General features: G+C 44.9%; 1 protein-coding gene across 3 annotated transcripts in view; it reads right to left on the reverse strand.

Moving 5' to 3' along the window:
* The window catches only part of SLC25A12 (solute carrier family 25 member 12), a 91,197-nt gene extending 82,661 nt beyond the window's left edge, over positions 1–8,536 (reverse strand). Inside the window, exons 1-2 of one of the 3 annotated variants that reach the window (XM_053266152.1) lie at positions 8,405–8,536; positions 2,565–2,618 (exon numbers count right to left, since the gene is read on the reverse strand). In XM_053266152.1, the coding sequence (XP_053122127.1) occupies positions 2,565–2,618; positions 8,405–8,416 (66 nt within the window). In that variant the 5' untranslated portion in view covers positions 8,417–8,536. Of the gene's footprint in view, positions 1–2,564; positions 2,619–3,033; positions 3,116–7,739; positions 7,829–8,404 lie in introns of those variants that run through there. The other 2 variants (XM_053266167.1, XM_053266159.1) reach the window with 2 other exon arrangements.
* Between the last annotated feature and the right edge of the window lie 6,661 nt (positions 8,537–15,197).

Here is a 15,197-nt window from a genome sequence, read left to right on the forward strand (position 1 = left end):
GGTGCAGCAGAATACGCGCTTTCTACCACTCCTGCTATTCTCTTTCAGCTTCACATTGTAGCCCTGTAATTACTGTAGAATATTACATTACCTGTAAAAAAGGGAGGGGAAGACTAGTAACAGCAGATCCCTTCAGGCCTGGAACAAGCCCACTGGTGCCTGAGGCAGCATGCAGAGCACAATAGAGGAGAGCGGGTCTTGTGGCAGCAAGCATGACTTGTCCCCTTAGCTAAGCAGGGTCCACCCTGGTTGCATATGAAAGGGAGACTAGAAGTGTGAGCACTGTAAGATATTCCCCTCAGGGGATGGAGCCGCTCTGGGAAGAGCGGAACATTCCAAGTTCCCTCCCTGGCTTCTGCAAGATAGGGCTGAGAGAGATTCCTGCCTGCAACCTTGGAGAAGCCACTGCCAGTCTGTGTACAATACTGAGCTAGATGGACCAATGGTCTGACTCGGTATATGGCAGCTTCCTATGTTCCACTGACTGTTTCCCTGATCTTCCCACCCCCCAACAATCCCCACTGATTCCCCCCCACCTCTTAATCTTCTCATCACCCCAACACCACAACCACTCTGATCTCCCCACCTCATCTTCCCTTACCTTATGGCGATGACAGTTGCCACTTCTTCTCTTTCTCCTACTTTTGTCCATCTAACCCCACTTACCATTTAAAACAGTATGGGGCAGGACAGAGTAAAAGGAAGTGTATGAGGGAAGCCACACTTCCTTCCAATCCGTTCTCTCCTCGCACCCTGGGAGCAGTGTTCCCTCTAACAGGGTTTCAATTTCCCAGATGTTGTTGACTACAACTCCCAGAATCCCCAGCTGCAAAGTGTTTTGCTTTGGGATTATAGGAGTTGTAGTCAACAACATCTGGGAATCCCTGTTAGAGGGAACACTGCACGAGAGCACAGAACAGGTGTGGGGGGTGGGGGGAGGCAGTACTGCCTGCTAATTGGGCAGTGTGAGACAGATGAACAGAGACAGCTAATTTGCCATCTCCATTAATTTACCCCCTGAGGTGATCATCTCAGTGTTCCTCATTAGCAGGCCAGCCATGCACCCCACAAGTGCAAGGGAAATAGGACCCACACATCATGAGAGATATTATTCATACAGCACATACAGTGTTCTAGGTTCTACACATAGATTTAAAAATGCCGCAGCTTACAATCAAATAGATATGATACAAAAGGAAAAGGGGTAGGGAAGGAAGTGGAAGACCAGCCAATTCAGGGGTGGGGAGGGAGATCAGAGGTTAGGCAATGGAGAGTGCAAGGCAGACCTGCATAATGTAAGGTAGGGATTCCCAACGTTGAATCCCCAAATATTGTTGGACTCCAACTCCCCTCATGTCCAGCCTTTAGCCACTGAAGCACAACAACATCTGGGTTCCCAAGGTTGGGTACCCCTGCTGATTGACTGCAGCCCTTTCCCTGACTATTTATGGCTCTCTGGGGAAATTCCAGATTGCAGACCCAGTGTCTGCAAGGAGGAGAGCTGGTCTTGTGGTAGCAAGCATGAATAGTCCCCTTTGCTAAGCAGGCTCTGCCCTGGTTTGCATTTGAATGGGAGACATGTGTGAGCACTGTAAGGTATTCCCCTCAGGGGGTGGGGTCACTCTGGGAAGAGCATCTGTATGCTTTGAGACTGCTTCTCAAGAAGGTTCAGCATTTGCTCCCTGGCATCTCCAAGATAGAGCTGAGACAGACTCCTGCCTTTCTCCAACTTTGGAGAAGCCGCTACCAGTTTGTGTAGACAACACTGAGCTAGATGGACCAATAGTCTGACTCGGTATAAGGCAGCTTCCTATGTTCCTTGCACCCAAGACGTCCTCAGCATCTTGACTGATGGGAGTGTGAAAAACATATGCACGGCTACTAGAGTTCAAAAAGGAAGAAGAGAGGTGAGTGACAGAAGCAGAGACTGAAGGAAGAAAATTGTTGGCAACGGATAAAGTGCAGAGAAACTGGAGGGGTTTCTCCGGAGGAGTGGGAAGAAATCTGTGGTGATGTAGACAGAAAGACTGGAGTAAAAGTGTACAGAAAAATGAAAGAGAACAATTAACAGAAATAGCAGTGCAGACTTGTGGTAGTGCAGATAAGAGAGTATGGGGTACAGAGAGAAGAGAGACTTAAAAGGGAACCTATTTTTCAACACCACCACTGGTTCAAATAACAGCTAAAATAATTTTCCATTTTTAATGCAGTGGTGCAACTCTCTTAAATTGATAAAGATGTGGCCCTCAAAGTTGATTTTAGCTTGCCTCTCTGGTATAGGGGGAATCCCTCTATCCCTCTGCAACCTCTTCCATATACAAAAGATCATTCCAAAGTTATCATTTCATCCGTGCACCATAGACAGAAAAAGGTAGGTAGATGTTCTTTTAAGCTGCTCCAAAGGGGTTCTAATCCAAAGCAGTTTAATTGGCACTTCCGGTATCAAATTGATAAAGTAAAGAAAGCTCTGTCTGAACCTTTGCAGAAATTCATGTTCCACTTTTCCCAACAGCCACCAAAAGACAGGAAACAAAGAACATGGAAAACATCTAAGAGCTGCTTACCTGCAAAAATATGTTGCGCAGTTCATTAGGATCGGCTCTTTTAGTTGCCTGAACCTAAAAAAGCCAAGGGGAGGGGGAGGGAGAAAGTTAATGCTCCACTTTTTGAGTTACTCAACTACCAAGAAGGGAAAACTCACACAGCAACCTCTGCTGATAAGGGTAATAACTATCAAGTCTCTTATCTAACTGATAGGGTGAATTCCAAACATTCACATATATGTTTGTATTGCTTAACTTTAAAACAACTAAGAGGCTCATGACAGTTGTCAAATTACAGAGGAACTGCCAACAGAGGTGCACTTAAGTAGTTTTGGAACCTGGACCTAAAGGTCTTTGAAGCGCCCCCCCCCCCCCCCCACGGCAGGTTAAGCATCATCCCCCTACACACAAACACACACACACACAGAGTGACACACATGGTATTTTTAACACGTGGGTTCTTGAGGGCACAAACAGCAACTGAACTCACAAGCAGTGTTCCCTCAAAGGTGTGCGCACGTGCATCCGCTCACAGATTTTTGGATGTCCGCTCAGTTAATTTTAGATCTCGCTCAGGTTGAATCAGGAAGGCCCCACTCTGAATATTCGTGCACACACACTGCCTTGATACTGCTGCCCCGCACAAAATTCATTCCGCACACAGATGGAAAAAAATTAGAGAACACTGCTCACAAGAATTTAAGAATATAAAACAAGTATATTTATGCAAATATGCAGTAGCAGAAACATTTTAACATGCAACTTAACATATTCCCATCCCACATATTTCTTTCCCCACTCCTCCCTCTGTCTCTAAAGCACCCAGCACAGGTCACAATCACACTCGGCCGCCAAGTGTAGTATGGGCCAGTGGCAACCACACCATGCAGGACAGACTAAAGAGGATTTGGGGGCCACCAGGGGGTGTGGAAGCCCTGGACTTCAGCCCTGAAGTCCAAGGGTAAGAGCGCCACTGACTGACAGGGAAAGAGAAACGGAGCATTATAAGAGAGCAATAAAACAAAGCCAAACAGCAAAAACAGAAGTGATCCAACCAGAAGACACTTGTGTCCTCAGGCGAAGAAATCACTGCAAACAAGAGTGAGGACATATTATGGATGCCAATAAGTGCAAGTAGGGATCTGCAAATAAACTAACCTCACATCCCAACCAAGATCAGGTTACATCTGCAGATTAGCATGTACCATAAAATATTGTGTGTTACTACACATGTAGCACATTTTTCCAGATGCATTCCAACAGACTAAAAGCCTGCAAACCCACAGAAGAACCTTTAATCTCAGGACTCTCAGTTGCCCCGAACTCCTTGGCTTGGGGAACCTCCTACGTGACTTAATATCCCCAAGCTCAATTCAGAGTAGCTTTCCTTATGTCACCCTACTCTTTAAAATCACTTCTGCATACCTCTATAAAGACCATTCCTCAAGACCCCACCAAGAAACAGGGGTTGCTAGGTGCAAAGCATCCTTCACCATGACCCCCGCAAAGGACTAGCCTTCCTGTGTCACTCTCATACCCCAGAAAGTGTAACACGCGGGGGTGGGGGTGGGACACATACCATCTTACAACTATGATGAACTGCAGACTTTGAGGCTACAACATCATGACCAGCTTGTTCTCCTCCACACCCCAGTAGTTTTCCTCAACAACCCTCTTGAAGAACAACTCTGAAGAACTCAAAATCTTGCTCACTTTTTAGCTGGTCATGATCAAAGCTTTATCTTACTGTGTCTTTTGGAGTGTCCCCCCCACCACTGTTGAGGACATCATGAACTCAACTCTTTTCTTCCTATCCACCCCTTAGTCTACTATTACAGAGGGGAAAGCTTTCTTTTTGTCTTCTTCCACATACATAAAATTGCATCCCTGCATTAATTTTATTCCAGAATAATCACCACCCCAAGTTTCCATAAATCATTAACATGATTTATCCCTGCTCCATCCATATGTATTAGGATGATTAAAGAGCTAGGGAATAAATAAGTAAATGATTCCAAGCATGAACTCTCTTTAAACTTGTGAAGCTGGATCAAAAACCATATGTATGCTTCCTTTAGAGCCACTTGTAAGAACGTAAGAACAGCCTTGCTGGATCAGGACCAAGGCCTATCTAGATCAGTATCTTGTTTTCACACAGTGGCCCACCAGATGCCTCTGGGAAGCCCACAGGCAAGAGCTGAGGGCATGCCCTCTCTCTTGCTGTTACTCCCCTGCAACTGGTATTTAGAGGCATACTGCCTCTGAGGCTGGAGGTGGCCTATAGCCCTCAGAATAGTAGCCATTGATAGACCTGCCCTTCATCTATTTATCTAAACCCCTCTTAAAGTCATCCAGGCTGTTGGCTGTCACCACATCTTGTGGCAGAGAACTACATAGGTTATTTATGTGTTGTGTGAAGAAGTACTTCCTTTTGTCAGTCCTAAATTTCATGGCAATTGGTTTCATGGGATAACCCCTAGTGTTATGCGAGAGGGAGAAAAATTTCTTTCTATCCACTTCCTCCACACCATGCATGATTGTATGGACCTCTATCATGCCACCCCTCAGTCACCTTTTTTCTAAACTAAAAAGCCCCAGGTGTTGTAGCCTTGCCTCATAAGGAAGGTGCTCCAGGCCCCTGATCATCTTGATTCCCTTCTTCTGCACTTTCTCCAGTTCTACAATATCCATTTTGAGGTATTGTTACCAGAACTGTACACAGTATTCCAAATTTGGCCGCACCATAGATTTTTAAAAGGACGTTATGATAATAGCGGTTTTATTTTCTATCCCAGTCCTAATGATTCCAAGAATTGGCCTTTTTCACAGCTGCAGCACATTGGGTCAACACTTTCAATGAGCAGTCCACTACGACCCCGAGATCTCTCTCCTGGTCAGTCACTGACAACTCAGACCCCATCAGCGTATATGTGAAGCTGGGGTTTTCTGCCCCAGTATTCAGCACTTTACACTTGCTAACATTGAACCACATTTGTCATTTTGTTACCCACTCTTCCAGTTTGGAAAGAAAGATGAACAGGGCCTGTTCATCTATATGCTTAATAATTTTATCTTTCAGAATGCTTTCCATCAATTTGCCCATTACAGACATTAAGTTAACTGGCCTGTAATTTCCCAAATCCCTTTTTGAAAATCAGTGTTACATTGGCTACTTTCCAGTCCTCTGGTACAGAGCCCAATTGTAGAGATAAGTTACATATTTTTGCAAGGAGGTTGATAATTTCATATTTGAGTTTTTTAAGGACTCTTGGGTAGATGCCATCTGACCATGGTGATTTGTTAATTTTTCATTTTTCCAGACAGTTTCATCTCTCACCACCTCTATCTGACTCAGTTCTTTAGCCTCTGTCCCTGAGAAGTTCATTTCAGGCACTGGTATACACTCAGTATCCAATCCCATGAAGACAGATGCAAAGAACTCATTTAGCTTCTCTGCAGTCTCCATATCCTCCTTAATAATCCCTTTCACTCCCTCATCATCTAACGGACCAACACCCTCCCTGGCAATTTTCCTGCTTCTGATGTATTTAAAGAAGCTTTTGTTATTCCCCTTGATGTTTTTAGCTAAATGTTCTTCAGACTCTCTTTTCATTTCCCTTATTGTCTCCATGCACTTTTTTTTTTTTTTTTTTGCCAGAGTCTGTGTTCCTTTCTTGTCTCTTCATTTGGGCAGGCCTTCTAGTTTCTGAAGGCAGTCTTCTTCCCCTTTATAGCTTCCTTGACTTTACTTGTTAGCCATGTTGGCATCTTCCCGGCCTTGGTAGTACCTTTCCTCCTTTTTGGTACACATTCTAACTGGGCTTCTATGGTTTTAAATAAACTCCACGCATTCTGGAGCAAAGTGACTCTCTTGATTTGACTTTTCAGTTTTCTTTTCACCAAACTCCTCATTTTAGAGTAGTTCCATCTTCTGAAATTCAACGTGTCAATGTTAGACTTTCTTGGCTACAGTATTTGATTACACTGTGGTCACTGCTCCCTAGAGGTTTCACGACACTGGCATCTTGCACCAGGTCCTCCTGGGCACCACTCAGGATTAAGTCAAAGATTGCCTTTTCTCTGATTGGTTCCATCACCAACTGTTCTAGGGCACAGTCATTCAGCATATCTAGAAATTTGCCCTCCTTGTCATTACTTGAATGCAAATTTACCCAGTCTGTATGTGGGTAATTGAAGTCACCTATTATTACAGCGCTGTCTCTCTTTGGCACCTCCCTGATTTCCTTCTGCAGCTCCCAGTCAGTCCTAGATCAGGAGGGTAATAGCACATTCCTAGTAGCACATTTCCTTTCAGGCCCTGTATTGTCACCCACAGAGTTTCTATAGAGGACTCCGGTCTTCCTAGGTTTTCTAGCTTATTAGATTCCATCCCTTCTTTAACATACAGTGCTACTCTACCTCCCATCCACCCCTCCCTATCCTTTCTATAGAGTTTATATCCAAGAATAATAGTGTCCCACTGGTTCTCACTGTTCCACTATGTTTCCATTATGCCCACTATATCTATGTTTTCATTAGCAGCCAAGCACTCCAGCTAGCCCATCTGGGCTCAGAAGCTTTGGCATATAAGCACTTATATGCTGAATTTCTTACCTAGTGTATGCTATCTTGCTTTTGGCCATTTGATCTCTTTGGCCAGCTAGCACATCCTTCTGTCTGCTTTTTATCTGGTTCTACTCTGTCCCCTTCTGGTATATCTGAAGCATTTAAACCCTCAAAGGATGGCATTTGCCCTGGCAAAAATAGATACAGACATACACACATACTGGTACTTCTCCCCTGAAGAGATACCAGCTCCTCAAAATCTCCTCCTCCTGCTGTTTGTTTGAAGATGAAAAAGTTGGTTTTTAAAGAAATGTTTCCGACTTGCACATGGCAGGTCTGCTTCTCCTCTTGCCAGAACTTCAAACCGAAGCAACCAGGCTCAACAGGAATGTAGCCCCTCCTACCAGATGTCACCATCTGCCCTAGCTGGCTCCTCCCACTCTCTCCAGGCAAAAGAGAAACAAACTGAAAGCCACACAGCCCCCCAAAACAAATCCTGGCAAAAAGCAAACACAGACACACACAAACTGGGGCTTCTTCCCTAAAGAGATGCCAGCCCCTGAAAATCTTCCCCTCCTCCCTTTTGGTTTGTTTGAAGGAAAAAAATGTGTTTTTAGAAAGGTTTGCTACCTTCTCACGTCTGTTTCTCCTCTTCTCAGAGTAGGCTTCAAACTCTAATACAGTCTTTCAAAATCTTAATTTTGTCTTTCAGCTTTTCCCTTACCCTCATTGCCACCAGGTATTCTCTTTTAACTAACCTGAAATAAAGAACTTCCCCTGTATAAGGTGACTAATGCGGATTACAATCTGCATTTCACCTACCCACATGCATTGAAAAGGGGTGTGGATTCACCCTGATGACACGAACAAGGTGCTAACCATGGTTAATAGCTAACCATGGATTCGTATTCCGTGATCTCAGGTGTGAACGTGCGGGATAGACAAGCCCACCACCAGACGCCACAGCCACCTTCCCTGGCTCCGTCAGCTTGCCAATTTGCCCTCCCCGCCTCTCTTTCCTCGGGGGGGGGGCGCCTTTGTAGCTTGCTATCGTTAGGACACCCAGCTGTCCCTCCCCTCTCTTTCCTCCCGCTGTCCCTCGCTGCGACCCCCGCCCCCGGGGTCAAAGCCTGCTCAGGAGAGGCGGCAGGGCAGAGCCACGCGCGTCCCCCTCCCCACAGCCCGCGCAGTCGCCCAGCACAGCGTTGCCCCCGCGCAACGAAGAAGACGAGAAGAGCCAGCCGCGCAAACCGGCTTCTTATGCAACAAGCATATAAGAAGAGGAGGAGAGTCACCTTGACCGCCATGCTGAGCTCGGGGAAGTGGATCGGATGGAGCAGAAGGAGGAGGAGGAGAGGAGGAGGAGGAGTCTAGCTACAGCTCTGCCTGCCAGTCGTCGCGCGGCAGCAGCACCGACACGGTGCCAGCAATAGCAGCTTGCCCCGCCCGCCTCCATGCTAATAAGCGCCCCCTGCCAAAGTTAGAGCTTGTCCCATTATGACCCCACAGCCGCCGCTGGCACACTGCCACTGCTTTGATTGGCTTCGGCTGGCAGGGCTTGGTCCTGGGAGGCCGGCGGCCTTTAGAAAGGACGCCCTGGTCCTCCTCCCATTCTGGTCACCTCTCTGCTTCCTTGTAGGGTGTCAAAATTCAGTCCCGAAACCTTTTTCTCCCTCTCCATAAGAACAAATAGCGTTACTACTACTATACTGACTTGAACAAACCGTTCACAATCTAAAACGTACACAAGGCAGACACTCCACTAGCGACAGCCGTTTGAGGGATGCTGTGCTGGGCTGAATAGGGACAGTTGCTCTCCGGGCTGAATAGGAAAGTCGCCACTTTCAGAAGGTGCTTTTTCTTCACCTAGTTAGCTAAAGTTATTTAAAGAAAGAGTTCGTAGCAAGAATATTGCATAATAGTTACAGAGAGCTAGAAGTTAATAGCTTGTGGTGACCAATTATTACATACCTGGAAGCCAACCTGGGAACTGAGATAAACCAAACAAATACAAACCTCCAGACTGGAGTTGCAAGAAGACATTCTTCATTATACTTCATTATATCTGTGTGATACTAGTCTGGATGTAGGCGTGTATGTTTCTGTTAAGTGTTTTAGATGAACCTGTTACAAGTACTAACTAGTAGCCTGGAAATGTCAGCTTTCAGAGAGTGAGAATACAAGATAGGATGAGAGTTCTGCATTTTTATTTCCTTGCATCTGATACAGTGGACAAAAAGTTCTGTTCTAATAGATGTATATTAGTCTTTAAAGTGCCACAGAACTCTCTCTGGTTTATGCTGCTACAAACAAACAAACCCACACTCCTGGAAATTATTCTTTAAAAAAAAATTCTTTTTTAATGAAAAGCCCCAGTCGCTTTTAAAAATTTTATTTAATTAAGTTTTTACCTCCAACAAGTGTTTGTGTGGTGGTGAGGGTGCTACAAGTCTCACCCACCTCCCAAAACCAGTTGCACCACCATCTCTGTGGTGCATGGTGTAGTGGTTAGAGTGCTGAACTAGGACTGGGAAGACCCAAGTTCAAATCCCCATTCAGCCATGAAACTATCTGGGTGACTCTGGGCCAGTCACTTCTCTCTCAGCCTAACCTACTTCACAGGGTTGTTGTGAAAGAGAAACTCAAGTATGTAGTACACTGCTCTGAGCTCCTTGGAGGAAGAGTGGGATATAAATGTAAAAATATAATAATAATAATAATAATAATAATAATAATCTCTTCCCTTAGCTTTACCCACTCAAAGCGTCTCCAATCTACTCCACCTAGTAGCTAAATTATGATAGCTAAAGCTCCAGGTGCAGAGAATATACGTCAGAATATCAGATACTGGGGACAAATATCAGAAGATTACTGTTTCCCTCATGTGCCATATGTATCAGCTTCCCAGTGGCATAGATCAGTTGGAAACAAAGCTGGGTTAGATGGAGACAAATTATTCACTCAGACAACAAACTGAGGTGCTTTGGGCCGTTCTGGAAGAATATTTACATTAACCACATGGGTGGGGATGAATCATGTGGCTCCTTCCCACAGAATGGGGGGGAGTGTGTTTAAGATACCATGGAAAATATTCCAGGCCATCAGATTCCACTCATATGGCTGGGTAATTTAAACATTCTCTCTACTGCACAGGAGATACACATGAATAAGCAGCCCCACATAGCTGGGGAAATGTGTAAAGTGTGCCTATGTACAAGGCAGAGAGAGCATTTGAGCCCCAAGCAGTGATCACTAACCACTCCTTTGATCTGCAGCAAAATTAACTAGATGGAAAGCACATTGGTGAGGCTGAGAGTCAGGTATAAGGCAGGAATGGGGTCTGAGCTACATCAGCCTCTCCAGGGCATTTCTCCCTCAGTTAAGCATGCTAAAATTACTTTAAGGGGAAATACTCTGAGGCTTTAATTTCTGTCCCGCATCCTCACAAATGTATTTCCCCTTAAATTAATTGTCTCAAATTCATTCCACTCCCACTTCCCCACAAAATAAACCCTCCTCCTTCTGCATTAAGGACCCGCATTAAGAACCCTCCTCCTTCCATTCATTAAGCGTGGCTGGGCATGGTAATTGAGAGGGTGGTGGCCTGCCAGCTCCAAACAGTCCTGAAGGAAACTGATTATCTAGACCCATTTCAAACTGGCTTCCGGGCGGGCTATGGGGTGGAGACTGCCTTGGTCGGCCTGATGGATGATTTCCAACTGGGAATAGACAGAGGAAGTGTGACTCTGTTGGTCCTTTTGAACCTCTCAGAGGCTTTCGATACTATGGACCATAGTATCCTTCTGGAGCATCTGAGGGAGTTGGGTGTAGGAGACACTGCTCTGCAGTGGTTCTGCTCCTGCCTCTCGGGCGGGTTCCAGATGGTGTCCCTTGCAGATTGTTGTTCTTCAAATCTGAAATTTTGTATGGTGTTCCTCAGGGCTCTGTATTGTCTCGAATGTTGTTTAACATCTACATGAAACCGCTGGGAGAGATCATCAGGAGATTTGGTGCAGGGTGCTATCAGTATGCTGATGACACCCAAATCTATTTCTCCATGTCAGCATCATTGGGTGAGGGCATTACCTCCCTAAATGTCTGCCTGGAGTTGGTGATGGGCTAGATGAGGGATACAAACTGAGACTGAATCCAGATAAGACGAAGGTACTCATTGTGCGGGGTCGAAACTCGAGAGACGATTTTGATCTGCCTGTTCTGGATGGGGTCACACTTCCCCAGAAGGAACAGGTATGTAGTCTAGGGGTGCTTCTGGATCCACGTCTCTCCCAGGTGTCCCAGGTTGAGGCAGTGGCCAGAGGTGCCTTCTATCAGCTTCGGCTGATACTTCAGCTGCGTTCGTTTCTTGAGATGAATGACCTCAAAACAGTGGTACATCTGCTGGTAACCTCCAAACTGGATTACTGTAATGCGCTCTATGTGGGGCTGCCCTTGTACATAGTCCGGAAGCTACAGTCAGTTCAGAATGCGGCAGCCAGGCTGGTCTCTGGGGGTCATCTAGGAGAGACCATATTACTCCAGTACTGAAGGAGTTACACTGGCTGCCAATATGTTTCCGGACAAAATACAAGGTTTGGTTATAACCTATATAAAGCCCTAAACAACTTGGGCGTTGGGTATTTAAGAGAACATCTTCTTCATCATGAACCCCACCACCCATTGAGATCATCAGGAGAGGTCCGTCTGCATTTGCCATCGGCTCGTCTGGTGGCCACTCAGGGATGGGCCTTCTCTGTTGCTGCCCTGAGGCTTTGGAATGTGCTCCCTAGTGAAATAAGAGCCTCCCCATCTCCGACAGCTTTTAAACAGTCCTTAAAGATGCATCTGTTCACCCAGGCTTTAAAATGATATTGTTTTGGTGGTTTTTAATGTTTTAGAATATTGGGTTTTTTAAATTTCAATTGTCATGTTTTTAAATTTATTGTTTCTGTTTTTAACTAATGTTTTACTTTTTTTTTTATCTGGTTGTAAACTGCCCAGAGATGTAAGTTTTGGGCGGTATAGAAATATGTCAAACAAACAAACAGTCACTAAGATCCCTATAGTTCATTTTCCTCCCAGGTCCCCCCAATTAAATTCTCTTTCAATGTATTTCCTCAACAATTTAATTTCCTCACCATAAATTAATTTCCCTCCCTGATTGCCCCAAATCAATTCCCATTCTAAACTTGGATTTCCTACCAGATTCCCCTTGTCCCGCCTCCCAAAAATGTCTCAAATTTTTCTACTCTGTCCCCCATGAAAGAAAATCCCAGTTTTTCCGAAAGGACCCACCAGTTGGGTCTGTTCCTTTACAAGCTACAGCAGGATAACAAAAGTGTGAAATTAAAGATGCTAGCTGACCTGGCGCAGAGCATCTGCACCCTAGTTCTCCTTGTCTCTCCTCCCCCATCTTCATTTCTGTTCTTTCTCTCCCCCCCCCCCACTTTCAGCCCCATTTCGTTCTCTCTCTGCAGCCCGTTCTCCCTCGGCGGCCAGGCCAGGCTGCTTCTCCTCCATGGCTGCTTGCCGGCCTGGCGGCGGCCACTTCTCTTCAACCAGCAGCCTGCCAGTTTGGCAGCGGCTGCTTCCCCTGCAAAGCCGTGTATAAAGATCTATTCACACACAACGTACATAAAACGTCCATAAATTTGACATATATGGATGAAACACACAATTACTGAGGAAAGAAGGTTTCTATTTCATAAACCCTTCAACAAATTGCTATGTGAACTCAAAGGGTTAGAAATCTGTTTGTTATTACTCACATTTATCTCTTCAAAAGTGACTCTGCACTTGCCAGTGGTTTCAAGTTGGAAATCCTACTGGATACAAAGTTGTACTAGCTTCAAATGATACTAATGATGCTTAATATATCCTACAGCGTCTGTCAGATGTTTCCACTCCTATTTAATCACAAGTGATGTGCTCCTTATCCAATCTAATGTCTAAATGGTCAATTATATTACGTTCACTTGAAGGTACTTTTATGTTAAAATGATACATGTGTTATTGTGATTTAGTTCACTTCTCCTGATGAAGTCCTGCTCAAGCAGGAAGAAAAAGGTAAAAAATTACCTAGGATACCTGTTGAGTAACATTTGGACAAGGAGCAACAACTTGAATATGAAGTTGCATGAGTAAAGATCTGGAAGGACTTTGCGAATCTACATATAATAAGGACTTGTGGACATAATTGACCTTCAAGCAACACCATTTGGGTTTATGAAACAGAAACCTTCTTTCCTCAGTAATTGTGTGTTTCATCTATATATGTCAAATTTATGTATGTTTTGTGTACGTTGTGTGTGTGAATAGACCTTTATACACAGTATATATACTATTCTATGTATATATTTTGTTCCCTTGGTCCGTGTATCCTCTACTCTTTCATCCCCAGCATGGCCAGCAGGTCTGGCGGTGGCTGCTGCTTCTCCTCCCGTCCCCATCGGCAGCTCACTCGGGAACTTTCGTGAGAGCTGCCACGCATAGGCTTAGTGAAGGGTACATTTAAGAGAATTAAATAGATACAGGTGAAACTCAAAAAATTAGAATATCGTGCAAAAATTCATTAATTTCAGTAATGCAAATTAAAAGGTGAAACTGATATGAGATAGACGCATTACATGCAAAGCGAGATAAGTCAAGCCTTAATTTGTTGTAATTGTGATGATCATGGCGTACAGCTCATGAGAACCCCAAATCCACAATCTCAGAAAATTAGAATATTACATGGAACCAAGAAGACAAGGATTGAAGAATAGAACAATATCGGACCTCTGAAAAGTATAAGCGTGCATATGTATTCAGTACTTGGTTTGGGCCCCTTTTGCAGCAATTACTGCCTCAGTGCGGCGTGGCATGGATGCTATCAGCCTGTGGCACTGCTGAGGTGTTATGGAAGACCAGGATGCTTCAATAGCGGCCTTCAGCTCTTCTGCATTGTTTGGTCTCATGTCTCTCATCCTTCTCTTGGCAATGCCCCATATATTCTCTATGGGGTTCAGGTCAGGCGAGTTTGCTGGCCAATCAAGCACAGTAATCCCATGGTCACTGAACCAGGTTTTGGTACTTTTGGCAGTGTGGGCAGGTGCCAAGTCCTGCTGGAAAATGAAGTCACCATCCCCATACAGCTCGTCTGTGGAAGGAAGCATGAAGTGCTCCAAAATCTCCTGATAGACGGCTGCATTGACCCTGGACTTAATGAAGCACAGTGGACCAACACCAGCAGATGACATGGCTCCCCAAATCAACACAGACTGTGGAAACTTCACACTGGACTTCAAGCATCTTGCATTGTGTGCCTCTCCATTCTTCCTCCGGACTCTGGGTCCTTGGTTTCCAAATGAGATGCAAAAGTTGCTCTCATCAGAAAAGAGGACTTTGGACCACTGAGCAACAGACCAGTTCTTTTTTTCTTGAGCCCAGGTAAGACGCTTCTGACGTTGTTTGTTGTTCAGGAGCGGCTTGACAAGAGGAATACGACATTTGAAGCCCATGTCCAAGATCCGTCTGTGTGTGGTGGCTCTTGATGCACTAACTCCAGCCTCAGTCCACTCCTTGTGAAAGTCCCCACCACTTTTGAATGGCCTTTTCCTGACAATCCTCTCCAGGCTGCGGTCATCCCTGCTGCTTGTGCACCTTTTTCTTCCACACTTTTCCCTTCCACATAACTTTCTATTAATGTGCTTTGATACAGCACTTTGGGAACATCCAACTTCTTTTGCAATTACCTTTTGAGGCTTTCCCTCGTTATGGAGGGTGTCAATGATGGTTTTCTGCACAACTGTCAAGTCAGCAGTCTTTCCCATGATTGTGATTCCTAATGAACCAGACTGAGAGACCATTTAAAGGCTCAGGAACCCTTTGCAGGTGTTATGGATTGATTAGCTGATTGGAGTGGGACACCTGGAGCCTAGACTGTTGAACCTTTTCACAATATTCTAATTTTCTGGGATTGTGGATTTGGGGTTCTCATGAGCTGTACGCCATGATCATCACAATTATAATAAATTAAGGCTTGACTTATCTCATTTTGCGTGTAATGCGTCTATCTCATATATCAGTTTCACCTTTTAATTTGCATTATTG

This window comes from Hemicordylus capensis, chromosome 1, assembly GCF_027244095.1.
Source record: "Hemicordylus capensis ecotype Gifberg chromosome 1, rHemCap1.1.pri, whole genome shotgun sequence".
NCBI classification, from domain to species: Eukaryota; Metazoa; Chordata; class Lepidosauria; order Squamata; family Cordylidae; genus Hemicordylus; species Hemicordylus capensis.